The sequence below is a fragment of the Penicillium argentinense genome (assembly GCF_028826775.1).
Source record: "Penicillium argentinense strain IBT 30761 chromosome Unknown utg000005l_segment0_segment0, whole genome shotgun sequence".
In the NCBI taxonomy this organism is placed as follows: Eukaryota; Fungi; Ascomycota; class Eurotiomycetes; order Eurotiales; family Aspergillaceae; genus Penicillium; species Penicillium argentinense.
This window is the reverse complement of record NW_026622664.1, coordinates 5,172,222-5,185,975: the sequence shown is the minus strand read 5'-3', so window position 1 is coordinate 5,185,975 and position 13,754 is coordinate 5,172,222. Positions and strand designations below refer to the sequence as shown.

The 13,754-nt window shown below is 51.5% G+C and overlaps 6 protein-coding genes across 6 annotated transcripts; 3 read left to right on the top strand and 3 right to left on the bottom strand.

The window, feature by feature from the left end:
- Positions 1 to 1,348: 1,348 nt before the first annotated feature.
- N7532_006738 (heme-dependent oxidative N-demethylase family protein) lies at positions 1,349 to 2,957 on the top strand (the record flags this gene model as incomplete). Its single annotated transcript, XM_056619232.1, has 3 exons — positions 1,349 to 1,877; positions 1,945 to 2,410; positions 2,477 to 2,957. The coding sequence occupies 3 exons, from the start codon at positions 1,349 to 1,351 to the stop codon at positions 2,955 to 2,957; spliced, it is 1,476 nt and encodes a 491-aa protein (XP_056475391.1).
- Positions 2,958 to 3,392: 435 nt separating this feature from the next.
- On the bottom strand, positions 3,393 to 4,145 carry N7532_006737 (PRP38 family protein; the record flags this gene model as incomplete). Its single annotated transcript, XM_056619231.1, has 1 exon — positions 3,393 to 4,145. The coding sequence occupies one exon, from the start codon at positions 4,143 to 4,145 to the stop codon at positions 3,393 to 3,395; it is 753 nt and encodes a 250-aa protein (XP_056475390.1).
- Positions 4,146 to 4,457: 312 nt separating this feature from the next.
- N7532_006736 (uncharacterized protein) lies at positions 4,458 to 5,522 on the top strand (the record flags this gene model as incomplete). The annotated part of the gene is made up of 1 exon (XM_056619230.1): positions 4,458 to 5,522. One exon carries the CDS (start codon positions 4,458 to 4,460, stop codon positions 5,520 to 5,522), a length of 1,065 nt encoding a protein of 354 aa, XP_056475389.1.
- Positions 5,523 to 5,883: 361 nt separating this feature from the next.
- On the bottom strand, positions 5,884 to 7,953 carry N7532_006735 (WD40 repeat domain-containing protein; the record flags this gene model as incomplete). Its single annotated transcript, XM_056619229.1, has 3 exons — positions 5,884 to 6,106; positions 6,160 to 7,858; positions 7,914 to 7,953. The coding sequence occupies 3 exons, from the start codon at positions 7,951 to 7,953 to the stop codon at positions 5,884 to 5,886; spliced, it is 1,962 nt and encodes a 653-aa protein (XP_056475388.1).
- Positions 7,954 to 9,812: 1,859 nt separating this feature from the next.
- Positions 9,813 to 12,107, bottom strand: N7532_006734 (uncharacterized protein; the record flags this gene model as incomplete). The annotated part of the gene is made up of 5 exons (XM_056619228.1): positions 9,813 to 10,033; positions 10,086 to 10,501; positions 10,558 to 11,539; positions 11,593 to 11,871; positions 11,924 to 12,107. The coding sequence occupies 5 exons, from the start codon at positions 12,105 to 12,107 to the stop codon at positions 9,813 to 9,815; spliced, it is 2,082 nt and encodes a 693-aa protein (XP_056475387.1).
- Positions 12,108 to 12,718: 611 nt separating this feature from the next.
- N7532_006733 (SDR family NAD(P)-dependent oxidoreductase) lies at positions 12,719 to 13,674 on the top strand (the record flags this gene model as incomplete). The annotated part of the gene is made up of 3 exons (XM_056619227.1): positions 12,719 to 12,779; positions 12,820 to 13,302; positions 13,379 to 13,674. 3 exons carry the CDS (start codon positions 12,719 to 12,721, stop codon positions 13,672 to 13,674), a joined length of 840 nt encoding a protein of 279 aa, XP_056475386.1.
- Between the last annotated feature and the right edge of the window lie 80 nt (positions 13,675 to 13,754).

Here is a 13,754-nt window from a genome sequence, read left to right as displayed (position 1 = left end):
ACAAAGCGGCCCTTAAAGGTGACAATTCTTATAAGGTAGCTTTATTTCAGTATCTGCCAGGTGGAGGCTGGTGGGCTTTAGGGCGAGTGAGATCATGCTTGGTCTAGCTCAAAGCGGATGCTTAGACTGCCAGTGAGAAGCTGCACTTGCCAATGATGGTTTCTTTAGTCGCGATTCAAGATCCAAGTGAGCCAAAAATGATGCTCAAGGTTGTTATTAATGCATTGAATGCTGAGAAGTACTGCTAGGAGACCACGTAGTTCACCAAGTCGACCTGTTTCCATTAGGAAAGCAAGCCAGAAAATGGGTTCGTTGTATTTTGTTTATACAGTATTCCAATGTCCTACTAGCAGGTGAGTTAATGGATTATCCCTTTTAATTGTCTTAATTGTGTTATTACAAACATTCAGATAATTTTCGACCTGATTATGCGTCTCTTCTTGCTTAGTTGTTATCATAGTTATCAAATGCTGGTGCGCTAGGTATACTAGCCTCTTGTCTGCAACGAGCCGAGGCATTCACGATAAGCTTTATAGGATAAAACAATAACTCCCAGCTTCTCCACGCAACGGCAGCTGATGGAAATCCGGGGTTGGTCATCCGTGATCTCATTCGTCCAATGTCTGGACAATTTTGCCGTTTCGGGTATAGCAGAACCAGTCTTCCCGATTAGTACATTATATCCAGTCCTAGTATCCCTTATCTTTGCTCTAGTCTCAGCTGTCTATCCATCAGACTTATTGCCGACTTTCGTGTGTATTGAATGAGAGATATTGCGACCGGGTTGGATCCAGTCGGCAAAGTGGGACCTCGAGAGGGCCCAGGCCGGGTCACCACACAAGATATTCGATGATAATATCCAGCAACTATTGGATGTAGATGTCGATAAGAGCTCAGCCACAAGGATAACTTGAAGGGCAGAAGATAATCGCAAGCGTTAAACTCTACCCCGTTAAATCAAATAACCTGCCAGTGGTCTGCATTTCCTCGCCAAACACGGAAAAAGTAGTCGTGCCATTATCACCGCAGCCAACCGAAGGAGAGATTCGGTGCGTCCTTCCTATGTCATCGACTCAGATGCGAGCTTCCCCGCTTCGAAGATCCTGGCTTGGGTGCAGCACAAGATTATCATCTCACCATTGGCGTCGCTATCGTTTCCAGGGTCAGGAGTATTTATTGCCCTCGTCTCCTTCGCGGTCGAATTTGCTGTTACATATAAACTATACCAAATATTACCAAGACGGATATCATCCCCTCGCCAAAAAATATACCTTCAGCAGCCCAGTTCAAACAAGCCCAGATATACAACCATCCCCTGTCAGCCCCAATGCGCCTCAACTGAACAACCATGGATTTCCTCCCAAGCCCAGAGAGCGCCTCGCGAATCGGACTGTTCCTCCTTGCGGCAAGTGCAGTCTATATTCTCCTCAGCCGGTCGTCCAACAAATCCCTGTTAAGCAGACTATCCATACGCGGCCGCAAAGACTCAACAGCTCGAACCCCACCGCGATCCATATCCCCAGACAGGAAACAAGCCAACAGCGCCACATCGCCGTCAAGCTATGACCATGCCCTTCCACCCTCACGTAGAGAGTCCCTCCTCCAGCAAAAAGGGGCCATCATACGTTGGAAGGAGGGCGAGGAAGCCGAAATGCGCCAGAGGATGTTGCCCATGACCGCAGATTATAGGACCAGCCCAGGAAATTTGTACACGCCGACTGGGTTCTCGGTAGACGACGTGAAAGCCCTGGGAGACTTCCCCGACTATGCAACACTGAGCGGAGTTCCGCTTCCCAAGCCTTATCCCGAACATCAACTTGAAAAGGCATTACCGCGCCCATATCGCCCATTTAGATGGTCGTACCACCAAACCATGTGTAAGTGCCAGATGCTTCTTCCCGTCATTCTGAAAGTGGATATCTGATCGTCTTAAGGTCTCAATAGCTCTAACCAAGTTGGAAAATGACTGGTGGATCGAACTCGAAAGCACATATAAGAGCCGCATAGCCCAGCGCAAAGAGCTCTTCACGAAGAACGGCAAAGCCGTGCTCGATGCTCTCCCTGGCTCTGAGTTGGCATGCAAGGAACTCATGGAGATGGTGTTGCAGTACATCTGTACTAGATACCCGCAGTACTTCACGCTCATCGACAAGCGAATCTTGCAAAACTACATCCTCGGTACCGAGCAGGATATCCGAGCCAAACCTCCGTTAGAGGTTCTTCTCGACAATGTCCCCGAAGACTTTGCGCTGATGTTGCGCGATGACAAGACCGGCTATTACTATTTGCGAGCGGCTGTGATTTGTTCTGCCCTCGGATGGAATGTTGAGTCCAAGATCGGGCGTCGTCTGGACGCGATCCATGCTCCGATTCCGGATTATAAGGAAAAGATGCAGTTTTCAATGGATCGGTATGTCAATGCTCGTCCACTAGCAATATTCGGCCCATTGTAGAGTGAGCTAATTCGTGCTTCTAGCTTCTTCACCAAAATGCCGACAGAAAAGCCGATCCAGCGAGGCTCATGGGGTCTCGAGGTCGGAGAACCACTGTATATGCCTCCAGGCGACCCGCATGAGGAAGTTCGAAACTCCCAAGACCCAAAGCTGAAGATTGAATATTGCTCTTTACGGGTCGATTGGCAGACTCTGCGTCGCCTCCCGCTGTCCGCGGCTGTGGTGTTCAACTTCAAGGCTGTATTTAGCCCCATCACTGAATTCCGGGACGAGCCTGGCGTACCGGCACTGGTAGCCAAGGTGCTCAGGGAGGGGAAGAAAAGCATCATGGAATACAAGGGCGTATGGCATGTTCAGCATGTCATTTTGCCGAAATTGGAGGAGTGGGCAAAGGAGCAGGAGGAGAAAGGCCTCATTCCAAAGGATTGGGAGGTTGCTACCTTGGATGATAGCCCGTGGTTCAAGGGCTGGGAGGAGAAATGGCATCGGCAACAGGGATTTTAGGTTGATTAATTCTGTATTTCCATTTGATTCTCATGTCTTGGGTATGGCGGCCAAAGATCTTTGACGACTATAATACAAACAACCCGTGCTTTGGATATATCGATGAGCAGCTAGAATGAAGCTTGTGAACTCCACACTAGACTTCTCTGGTGGAAGGTCAGAGTAGATGCGATTGTCACAGGTATCATTAATTTTGGCGGCCGGTCCATGTTCCATGGCAAACGTGTCGTATGGTTATATGGTGCATCCGGCAGTGACTGCTAGGCCTGTCTGCTTCCTCAGCATTGGCCGGGCGGTATTTTTGGTTATGCAATTTGAGATTGCAGCTGCGCTTGCACTTAAGACGATCGTCGACTGTGTCGCATTTCGGTACGAAAGCCGTCAGCAATTATCAACGATTCGTGGTTGAAAGGTGAAGATAGGAACTCGAGTGATTCAGTCTTCATCTTCATCCTTCTGTCCAGAAGATGCTTTGTCACTGTGTTCACGATCATCTTTATCACCATCTTCATCGCCGTTGTCACTGTCTCGATCGAGCTCTTCCAACTCATCCTGCAGCGGACTAACTCGTTCGTCCAACATATCCAGATCCTCCAGTTGTGAACGTGGGGGGAGTTTCCACAGACTCGTACCACACACGCGATCCTTGGTGAGAAGGTCATCGACGAATTGGTCCATGTATGTCAATGTGAATGTATCCCGAACTCTGCGCTTCAATTTCCGGTAGTCGAGGAGAAGTGGTTCCAACGTCTTGTACACATCGACCGCATCAAAGGTGAGACGAACGTAGAATGCAGCCAAAGCACGAAGGTACTTAAAGTCACCACGCTCTTTTACTACTCCATCGTCTTCGTCCTCATTGTCGCTGCCGGGGTCGGTGAAGTTGAGGTATTCGAGAATCACGCTGCGCTCCGGATTGAGCTGCAGAAGTTTGAAGGCAAGGCAAAGAAAGGGCGCCGGTTTTTCGGATACTCCGTAGGTACCGCCGATGGAGGTCAATTCAACGGCGCGGTCGCATAGGGTGGCGGCGTTCAAACCGAAGCACTGCTCCTTCCAGTAGTAGGAGTCAGTGATGCGATCGCGCACAGCTTTCTCAAATAGGGTGATCGGATTGACTCCGCGCACGAGCGGGCCACTGTATCCACGGTTGTCAAGGAAATTACTGGCATCCGCGCGGTGAGATGCCATGGCTGCAGGATATCGAGGACAGCTGGCGTGCAAAAGAAACCTCGGACCTAGAGATCGCCCAAGCTGAAAGCTGAAAAGTGGCCCCGAAGGTGTCAGCCGCAATGTGGCCGCGCACCGCCACAGCTGCTTATCGATAGTCGCACCGCCAACCGCTCGCTGGGTTGCCCTCCGTAAACAAGTCTGCGCCTGATGTCATGCGACTCTAGGGCCGACTTTGAGACATCGAACAAAAGAGGGCGGCCAGCCATGCATGGTTGATATTCCAATTATATCCACTCTTTCCTCACTTTCCATGTCGGCCACCTTTGCGCCATGGTGCTCCTCACTTCGTCCACGGTCTCCACCATCGTGTCAATGGGAGTAGTGTGCATCTTCACCCTACTATTATTTCTATCAGGATACGTGTTGCAGCAGCAATCAGTAAAGAACATCCAGCATGCCATCCGCCCACCCCTTGAGCCGGCTACCCGATCACGCGAGGCCCTAGGATCTGCATTCCAGAAGCGAGGCCTGTCAGATTCAGATTTGGATGCAGGCGTCGATCAGGAGAGCTCGCTAGGCAGTCAGGATCGCCATGCGAAGCCGCGAGGCAATTTTGCATATCTGCAGCTTTTGTCTGAACCCGACCCTTCAGATATTTGCTCTGCGGTCCTCTTTTTCAAGCAGCTTGCGACAAATGGCACCCGCGTCCAGGACCGTCTCTTTATGTACCCACAAGAATGGGATCGAATGTCAACGAAGAAACTCGGGAAGCCAGCCTCGATTGCGCTTTCCATACTGCGTGCCGCCAGTATCAAATATGGTATCTGGCTACTTCCTATCGATATGACTGCAGCTACGTCGGCGGGTTACTCAACAACAAACACCAAGCTTTTGCGTTTGGGTCAGATCCAATTTATGCAATATGACAGCGTTCTCTACGTCCAAACACCTGGCATGATCCTCGACACAGAAAGGCTTGATGACGTATTGTTCTCTCGACCATTGCCCCTTCGACACGATAAGAATAGGCCGGAGTCATTTAACAACGAGGCATGGATTCCCATGCCCCTTCGTGCAGAACGCGATGCCGACCTGCCACCGGTATACCTTATCACAGTCAACAACATCCGCGGCGCTTCCATTGAAACTCGTACGCACATTCCAAACATCCACCTTCCTGGATTTGGTGGTCTCGTGACGGGGCCATGGGGCGTAAAGCCTGAGTCGGATGATGGCGAGCCAATTCAGCAACCGGCATATGTGTACTTTTCCAACGACCGTGACGGTCACGTCAAGTGGGCTGGCAATCCACTTTTTGGGACATGGCGATCACAGCAAAGTGAAGTTTGCGACGGTTTAGAGCTTGACGCCTTTTATCACGACGAGATGAAATGACCTGGAGTTATTTGGCATTTACATTTGATGCGAACAATTTGAATTTTGGGCAAAACTGGACTGGATGGCGTTGATTCACGTTCATATTGACTTGAGTTATGAGAAACTATCTGCGATCTGTCAATCACAATGCTATTAAGATCTTGCCATGCTTTCTTTGGTGCAAATGATTGTTCGTATTTGTGATTTTCACAATAGCATTTTGGGCGAATTATATTGATGATGCTAGCTACAATACAAGCTAGCAACGCAGTAGATGCTACTAAAAGCTCGGGTTGTAGCGTTTATCGTCCGCGAGTCGAGCTCATACGTGATCTTTTGTCAGCCAATCCAGATCTACCTTGGGCATTTTCGCTTTGGGCTACTGAGGAACACCGATCTCATAGCCCAGTAAAACCTCTGTAGTGTTTCCTTCCCAGCCACGATTACCACTAGTAGAGATCATGAAGCGGCACGCATTATCTATATAGAGTTGTGAGATTGTTCCTGTGCGATGGCCCGGAATGATGAGGAAAGGCACAGTGGAATGGCGAGATGTTTGCTCCTGGTTAAGATCATACAGGCGAAGAATATCATGGGAGGCACTGACTAGTAGTTAGTGGGCTGAGTTGAGGGTAATTAATCAAGAGGAACCTACCAGACAAGGTGACGGCCGTTGGGCATAGCCTTCAGAGCTGTCACAGGGCCACTTCCTTGAGGGAATTTGAATGTACGTTCAGCCTCTCGAAGACCCTTATGCAGACTGAATTCCTCGACCGTGCCATTTCGCCGTCCGGCGTAAATGAAGTTTCCATCAGGAGACCAGCATGCGTTCATGCACCAAGGGGGGACATTACGAGGGCTGATCCGAGCCACGGGATCGGGTTGCCTCCGGTCCCATACACGGATGGTCCCGTCGATGGAGGCCGCGAGGAAGGTTGTGTCGGTCCCAGATGTCTGCTCTGATTGCATGCCCTGCGATATGTCGTGCTCCATAGACGTCTCCAGTTCCTCGGCCTTGGGTAGCCCACCAGCAGCAGGTTGTGCTGGCTCTGTAGTAATCTCCGTCTTCCGAAATTCGTTGTTCGCCTGCGAGTCATGCGCATTGGCGTCTGCGGTCTCTCCGGCGACAGAATTCGTTTGAGGCACAGAGTCGGACTGTGGCATCTCAGTGTCAATTTCTCCAGGGGCGTCTGCATCTGCAAGAACACCATGGGCCATTGCGCGGCCGAACTCATCATCCTCGTCTACGCCAAATACACCTCCGGAGGGTTCTCCTCCATCTACCGCCCCGCCATCTGCATCGCCGAACAAGGAGTCAGCCCCGCCGAAAAGAGAGTCAGCCGGCGAGCCCGCCTGCGGGTTCTCGGCTCCCTGATCTCCAGAATCATGAGATGCGTCCATGGAGTTGAACTTGTCTAAGCCGCTTGCCTGGTAATTCGACGCGTAAGTACCGCTTGGCAGCGACGGATCGATCGTGTCCTGCGGGACTGGCAAACTCGACTCTGGTCGAATCTGCACTGCAGAGATCTGGCGTGCGCTCCCTCCAAAGGCATGGCGGACCTGTCCGGTGTTGAGGTCCCAGTCAAAAACTCGCTTGTCCCAGCTTCCCGAGAGCAAAGATTGCTCATCGGATGTGAGATTGAGGGAAGACACCGCGGATGTGTGCTGGCCTAGCGAAACAATTTCTTTGCCCTCATCATGTCGCAGTGTCTGCAGTCGAATGGCCCCAGACTCCAGGCCAGAAAGTAACCATAAGCCCTCGCTCTGGCAGGCCAAAGAGTAGACTGGCGACAGACTGTTGCCATCCATATTCTCCCAGTATGTCATCAGCACGCCGGCCTTGACCACGCTATCGACAAAGGGATGCCTTTGCGCAACGGTCAGCATGAGCTTGCTGTTGATCGACTCGGCCCAGTTAAATTTCCTGACAAACCCATCAGATCCTCCACTGAATACCCATCGCATATCTGCTGTGGCTGTCACCGCATTGATCGATGTGCTGTGGGGCGCGGCGGTCGTAGGAACAATATCGTAGGTCTTGGCCGTCAGGCATTCCGAGCGCACGCTAGGGTGATAAATGGAGAAGGATTCTAGCATGGAGGTATCGCCAGTTCCTGGCTCCGCGATGGTCGTGGTGTCAGGGTTTTGCTGCGAAGAAATCCCAGCACCATCTGAGGCCTGACTTGCATTCGAGGGGCTGCCCGGATCTTCGTCTTGATCTTGGTCCTGATCGGCGTCGGCGTCCACGTCCTGCTCATTATCGTTGTCGTTGTCGTCGTTGTTGTCTCCTTCGTTATCGTCCACATCTCGCATAGCATCGTCGATCTCGTTATCGGAACTTCCATCCTGCGAACCTAGAGAAAGCTTGTTGGCGCAAGCAACTGCGAATGGTGGATTGGAGAGACTCACCCGCCAGGTCGCGGTCCTCATCCTCTTCTAGTGAAGCCATTACGCTTGTACACAGGTCGCGACTCGACTCACGCTCGGGTATTCAATCGCGCCGTGGTCAATTGGGCCCCGGGGTTTGCTCGTGTGGTCTAGTGCGGAGAGCTTCGGCGCAAACGACTTTCCGAACCTCCACAATACCGAGGTAGGTGCTTCTAGATGAGAGAGAAGATAAGCCGGTGTTTTCAGTAAGCTAGCCGCCAGGTTGTGTCCACAAAGTACTCTCAAACCACAAGAGTCGGTCGGTCAGCAGAGGTCGGGCGAAGACCGCGAGCGAGTTGATGTGAACGAAAGCGCGCAGGGCGGTCTCGCCCGCCTTCTCCGCCAGGTCCGACCAATCAGATCGCGCCGCTCTAGATCTACACATCAGAATGCATTTCAAAGGCATTCTGAGGTGAAAACCAGGTGGAGATGAGAATTCGGGATCTCGGTATTTAATAAAATGGCTATTTGAAACTACTATGGATACTACAAGCATTACTGTTGATAGTAGAGCTGCTGGTACACCAATCGGACTCCCTGGCATCTCAAGACAGACAACGGTGCACTGAATTCACACCAGGGTCACCTTCCCGATCGCGCCTTACTTTGTAAGATTTCTACCTCGTGTCTTTCCAGACTTCTCGCTACCATTATTGCACTGTTCTGCCATCTTGAATTTGACGTCGCTCGTTTAAAGGCGGCCGTCGTATCTTCTCTATCCCCTCTTCCCCTTGTCTTCTTCGCCACTCCACATCTACCCACACGCCGCGTTCCGTCAACACTCGATAGCAAATAGACTCGTCCCGGAGCGTTCATGGCTACTATGACGAATATGACTTGCCCATGTCCGACGAGCTCGAGGACTGGCAGTAAAAGCCGCTCTGCCTTCCTGGCAGCCTTAGTCAAAGCCAAACAAAGTTCACAGTGGTTGATCCTCCAGAGAGGAATATCTCAAGAGGAATTACAATCTGATTCGGGGACTCGATCCTGCCCCTTCGTGATGCGGTGGCCGAGTTCATGAAAGATCAGACATTGGTGAGCACGGATGCCACCATCTTCTACGAAAAGGTATCCTCGACCCACTCAATTGCTTCTTGATTTTCTGAAGCTCTACTGGCACTGCATGCGCACCCCAATAGGTCTTTCTCGATAACATCATATTGGCAGACAAAGGCCTTGCTTATCGATTCAGATTTTCCACTCGCCGTGCGAGGGAGAGTATCCGGTGGGATCAATCGGAACACCCCCAGACAAGTAAGACCGTGGCCTTGATTTCGGGGGACCGTGCTCATGCTCCCACCTGCATTATCGATATTGTCGCAGCAAGATCCTTGCAGGTTCTAAAAGAGACTTCTTTCAAGTCGACAGATTCTTTGCCGACTCCGGTGATGTATCAGTTGACGCCCAAAATGAATGGACCATGATCGAGGCAAGGGACAGCCATTACGAGGCCAATCAGCACACGATGCTGGCTCTCCAGAGGCTTTTTAGGGAAACGTGTGTGCGTGCAAGTGCCAAACTGACGCCCTGGGGCGTCTATGTGTGATATGGGAATGACAATTTCTAAATTTATTGACAAAAAGGTTGCCCCTCAGTGAGCATATTTCCAACTCAAGTACTGCAGTTGAAACTCCTTCGCACGCCATTGAGCATATCCAGTCTAGCACGTGTGACAATTTCATTTCCAGTATCAGCTCACACCGGGAGTATGTAGAAGCCCGAGACATTGATACTTCATTTTATCGATGCAGCACCTAGACGATCAATCCTGTACATTTCCAATAGGTGTGGTATGTGATCAATTTTTTTTCGCAGACACATAATTGGCGTCATCCAAGATACATGTGAATAATTATTGGAAAAAGCGGGCATTAAAAAAAGCTAAATCATGGTCATATACTGTTCCAGGCTCTGGCCAAGACAGTTTATGAATGGCCACTGTGTGTTTCGCTTGAATAGCCTGGACCACAGCTTGAGAACCGCTATTCCCAACGATGCCGGCTCGAGGTTGGGTGGCGCTTCAGATTCATCTTCCAGATCAATAGATGTGTATGCCTCTTCGACAATACACTGCGTCCAGCGGAGTATTCGGCTCTCGTTCTCTGCCAGGAATGTTATTAAGGTGCCTTAATAGATCTTGATTGAATGACTTACCACTTAGCGCTTGGTCTGGACCTGCCTCGGCAAGTGTGAAGAGCCACTTGCTCAGGAGAACTGCACATTCTAGACTCGCAAGCGAGTGGCGGACACTCCAGAAAAAAGCTTGACTGCGTGCTATATGATCAATTCCAAGTCGAACGGGGATACTGAGCGCGTGAGCCGCATAAATTAGCGCCGGTATAAGGCGATAGCTTCGCTCTGGCTTGGGAGAACGACGTAGTGCCGAAGCTATTGTTGTAGGGTCACGGGTTTCTAAGCGGCGGTAGGGGCCAAGATTCAAAGATAGTCGCACGTAGGCGAGGCCAAGTAGAGAACTAGAAGTGAACGGAATGGGACCGTTGGCGTTGTGTGGATCGAGGCTTGATTCCGGGGCTTGTTGCCAGACGCTGGTCCAGGAGCGGAGGGCTCGTCTAGGTTCAGAAGTCAGCATACTTTCTTGAAAATAGCGAAATTTGGTCAGACTCACTCAATCTTGTTCAGTTCCTCGGTCGGAAGGCTGGTTGAATGAAGCCCATTTGGTAATGAAAGCTCGCTGACAATGTGAATCCTCTGGAGCAGGCCGTGGAGGAGAATGTAGTTGCCCAGAGGAGCAGGAATAGGCACCAATGGCACAGCGGATCGTGACTTTTGCAGCAAAAGTGTCAATGCATCCTGAAAGAATAGCTGTTGGGGCCCGCGATCTCTCTGAGCAGCTTCCCACTCGGCGGCATTATTCGCTATCCATTCCTTTGTAGAACAAGGAAGCCGCATGTGTATTTCGCTGCTGCGCAGCGATGGATAGACATTGTATGCCACGCTGTGGATATGAATGAAGCAAAATGAAATCAGTTTGGTCCGACGAACAGACTCCTGATCTGCCCACTCGTACCAGTCCAGGACTTGGCCACGCGGATCAGAATGTGGCTCTGTCAGTCCAGCATCACGAAGGTGTTGAACCAGCTGCGCTTGAATTTGAAATGCTTCTTGGACAAGGCCTGCTCGCTCCCAGGTAGCGTAGCTCATGAGCACGAGAAGACATCGGATCACCTCCATTTGACGGGATGAGCTAGTGGTGCCCACGCTCCCAGAATGGGCCTGATCACCATATTGGGAGCCCATTGGATAACCCGAACGGGATTCCCTGTTCATGCGCTCATAGAGAACCGCTTTAGAAACATGGAATATCTTCTCGGCGTTACGATGCTCAAAGCGGTATTGGGCTCCAATAGTCATTATAGCCAGAATCAATTCTGCGGAGCACTCATTGAAGCGGAACGTGGGGACGTGAATGAATGGAATATGAGGATGGAATCCCTCAAAGTAGGAGGTGAGGTAGCGAGTTAAAGTGTGGCGAGAAGGAAGGGTAAAATCGGGAATGACATTGCGAAAGTCCTCGAGTGAAGCAGCCAATCGGAAACGTTGGTCTTCAGAGACATGGAATCGAGAGGCTTTGGTAACTTGTGGCGGTTCTGGAATATCGTCAGACATCACTCTAAAGTAGCAGGAATTAAGGAAGACATACCTGGGTCGGAAAGATTGCCTAGACTCTGGTCTTCTCTCGGTACTGAGGGCAGCCATGATCGGAACGGCGAATCACCCCTCGAGCCTTCTCTGATGCTGCTTGAACGCTTGGGTTGTTCTTGAGTTGACTGGCTAGGCTTTGGCACGTCTTCCACCCCAATATCCTGCATCTGTGAGGGATCACCCTCGAAGGGCAGCCATTCTGCTGGGAGACCAATGGAATCCAAGAAGTGAGTAAACTCTTGGAAATGGTTTAGGTCCTCCGGTAGGTACGGCAGTGCTTTTTAGTTGTTAACACATCGATCCTTCCTCGTCCACGATACTTTACTTACAGGGAGCTTGATAGTCGCCGGGAAGTAGTAACTGGGCCGCCTGGAGCATCGCCGGATCGTGCATTCCAGGATGCCCTTCCGGTGGGGCATTGGGATTCGGTGGCCCTGGGGTCAGCAGGCCCGGTGGCTGAGGCTGAGGCAAGTAGGCCGTCTGTTGCGGCGGCTGTCCCGACCATTGATGCATCGCGCTTGTGACTGGTGCTGGAATCGACGCAGACCGGGTAGATGCATCATATTGCTGCGGCTGCGGGAGGGCTGCAGGCGCCGGGGGTGGGGGGCCTGGGGCTGGGCTGCTACTGGAGCTGGCGCTTGGAGACCGGACTGTGAGCCTGGCGAGGTGAGCCCATCCTGGTGGGAGATGCGATTATGTCTCTTGAGTAGATCGCGCCTAGTGAACGCTGCCCCACAGAAGCAGATGAACGGCTTCTCCTTGGTATCTGGCGTGGTCAGTCTCGTCGCCTTGCAGGTTACCCCAACACAACTTACGGGTTCGGACGTGACGCTCCAAATGTTCGGTGCGACGAAAGGCCCGGCCACAATGGACACAGATCCGTGCTTTTGCGCGGCCCGTCTGGGGTGATGGGGATGGCATTGCTCGGAGTCACTTGGAGAAGAGGAGAAAGTGGAGGGCGGCCGACGAGCGCCTTGGGGGAACTCCCCAAGCGGTGACTCCAACGGCCCATCGCGCGCTCTCCACTATCGCCATCAACCGGTATCTCTTCGAGCGCTATAAACATACTCGCCAAACGGCAATACTGCAGGTTCTCCCTTCGATCGCAATCACTACTTGCGTCCATGTCCCTTCTCAATTCGCTCTTTCCAGGCGTCGCCGTCGTGACGGGCGCTGGCGGAACCGGTATGCTACCCTGAATGCGGAGATTGAGGATGATCCACAGATCCACTCACGCAGGAATCGAGTGTAGGCATCGGCGCCGCGGTCGCCAGGGCCTTTGCGGCCGCAGGGTGTGAGAAAATCGCCATCACAGACGTGAATCCATCGACTCTGGAGCAGACTCGGCAATCAGTGGCCGCAGACCACCCCAAGGTGCAGCTGTTCTCTCATGCCGGCAGTGTCGCCGAGGATCGATTTGCGCAGTCATTTATCGATCAAGTAGTGAAGAAGTTTGGCCGTGTCGACTACGCTGTCAACTGTGCTGGTGTCCTGGGTCTTCCCATGCGATCGGCAGAAACCAGCCTCGAGGAATTCGACCGCGTCAATAACATCAATTATCGCGGGTGTTGGTTGTCGTCGCGGGCTCAGCTTAAGCAGATGGTTTCACAGAAACCGCTTCCTAGCCACGATCCCAACCGTCCTCCTCAGCGAGGCGCGGTGGTAAACATCGCCAGTCAACTAGGGATTGTCAGCCGACCGAATGCTCGTGAGTGGCCTTCATACTTCCTTTGTCGAATTTCCCTAGCAAATTTCCATCTCTAATGACCCGGATCGGATTATAGCGGCATATTGTGCATCTAAATCAGCTATCATCGGGTTGTCTCGTGCAGATGCGATAGATTACTCGGCGGATGGGATCCGAGTCAACTGTGTCTGCCCGGGTGTCATCGAGACGCCTTTAGTCATGGAAAAGAAGGAAGTACGTGAAGCCATCACTCCTGCTGTAGAGATCGCACCAATGAAACGGATGGGAAAACCGGAGGAAGTGGCAGATGCAGTGCTGTTTCTCTGTTCGACGCAGGCGTCGTTCGTTCAAGGCCATGCCATGGTGGTGGATGGCGGATATATAACCGTGTAGAGTAAATACATATACAAATAGTGTCAGAAACCGGGAGCAAATTGAAAGCTATTTTAAACCAAATCTATCAAAAAAACAAT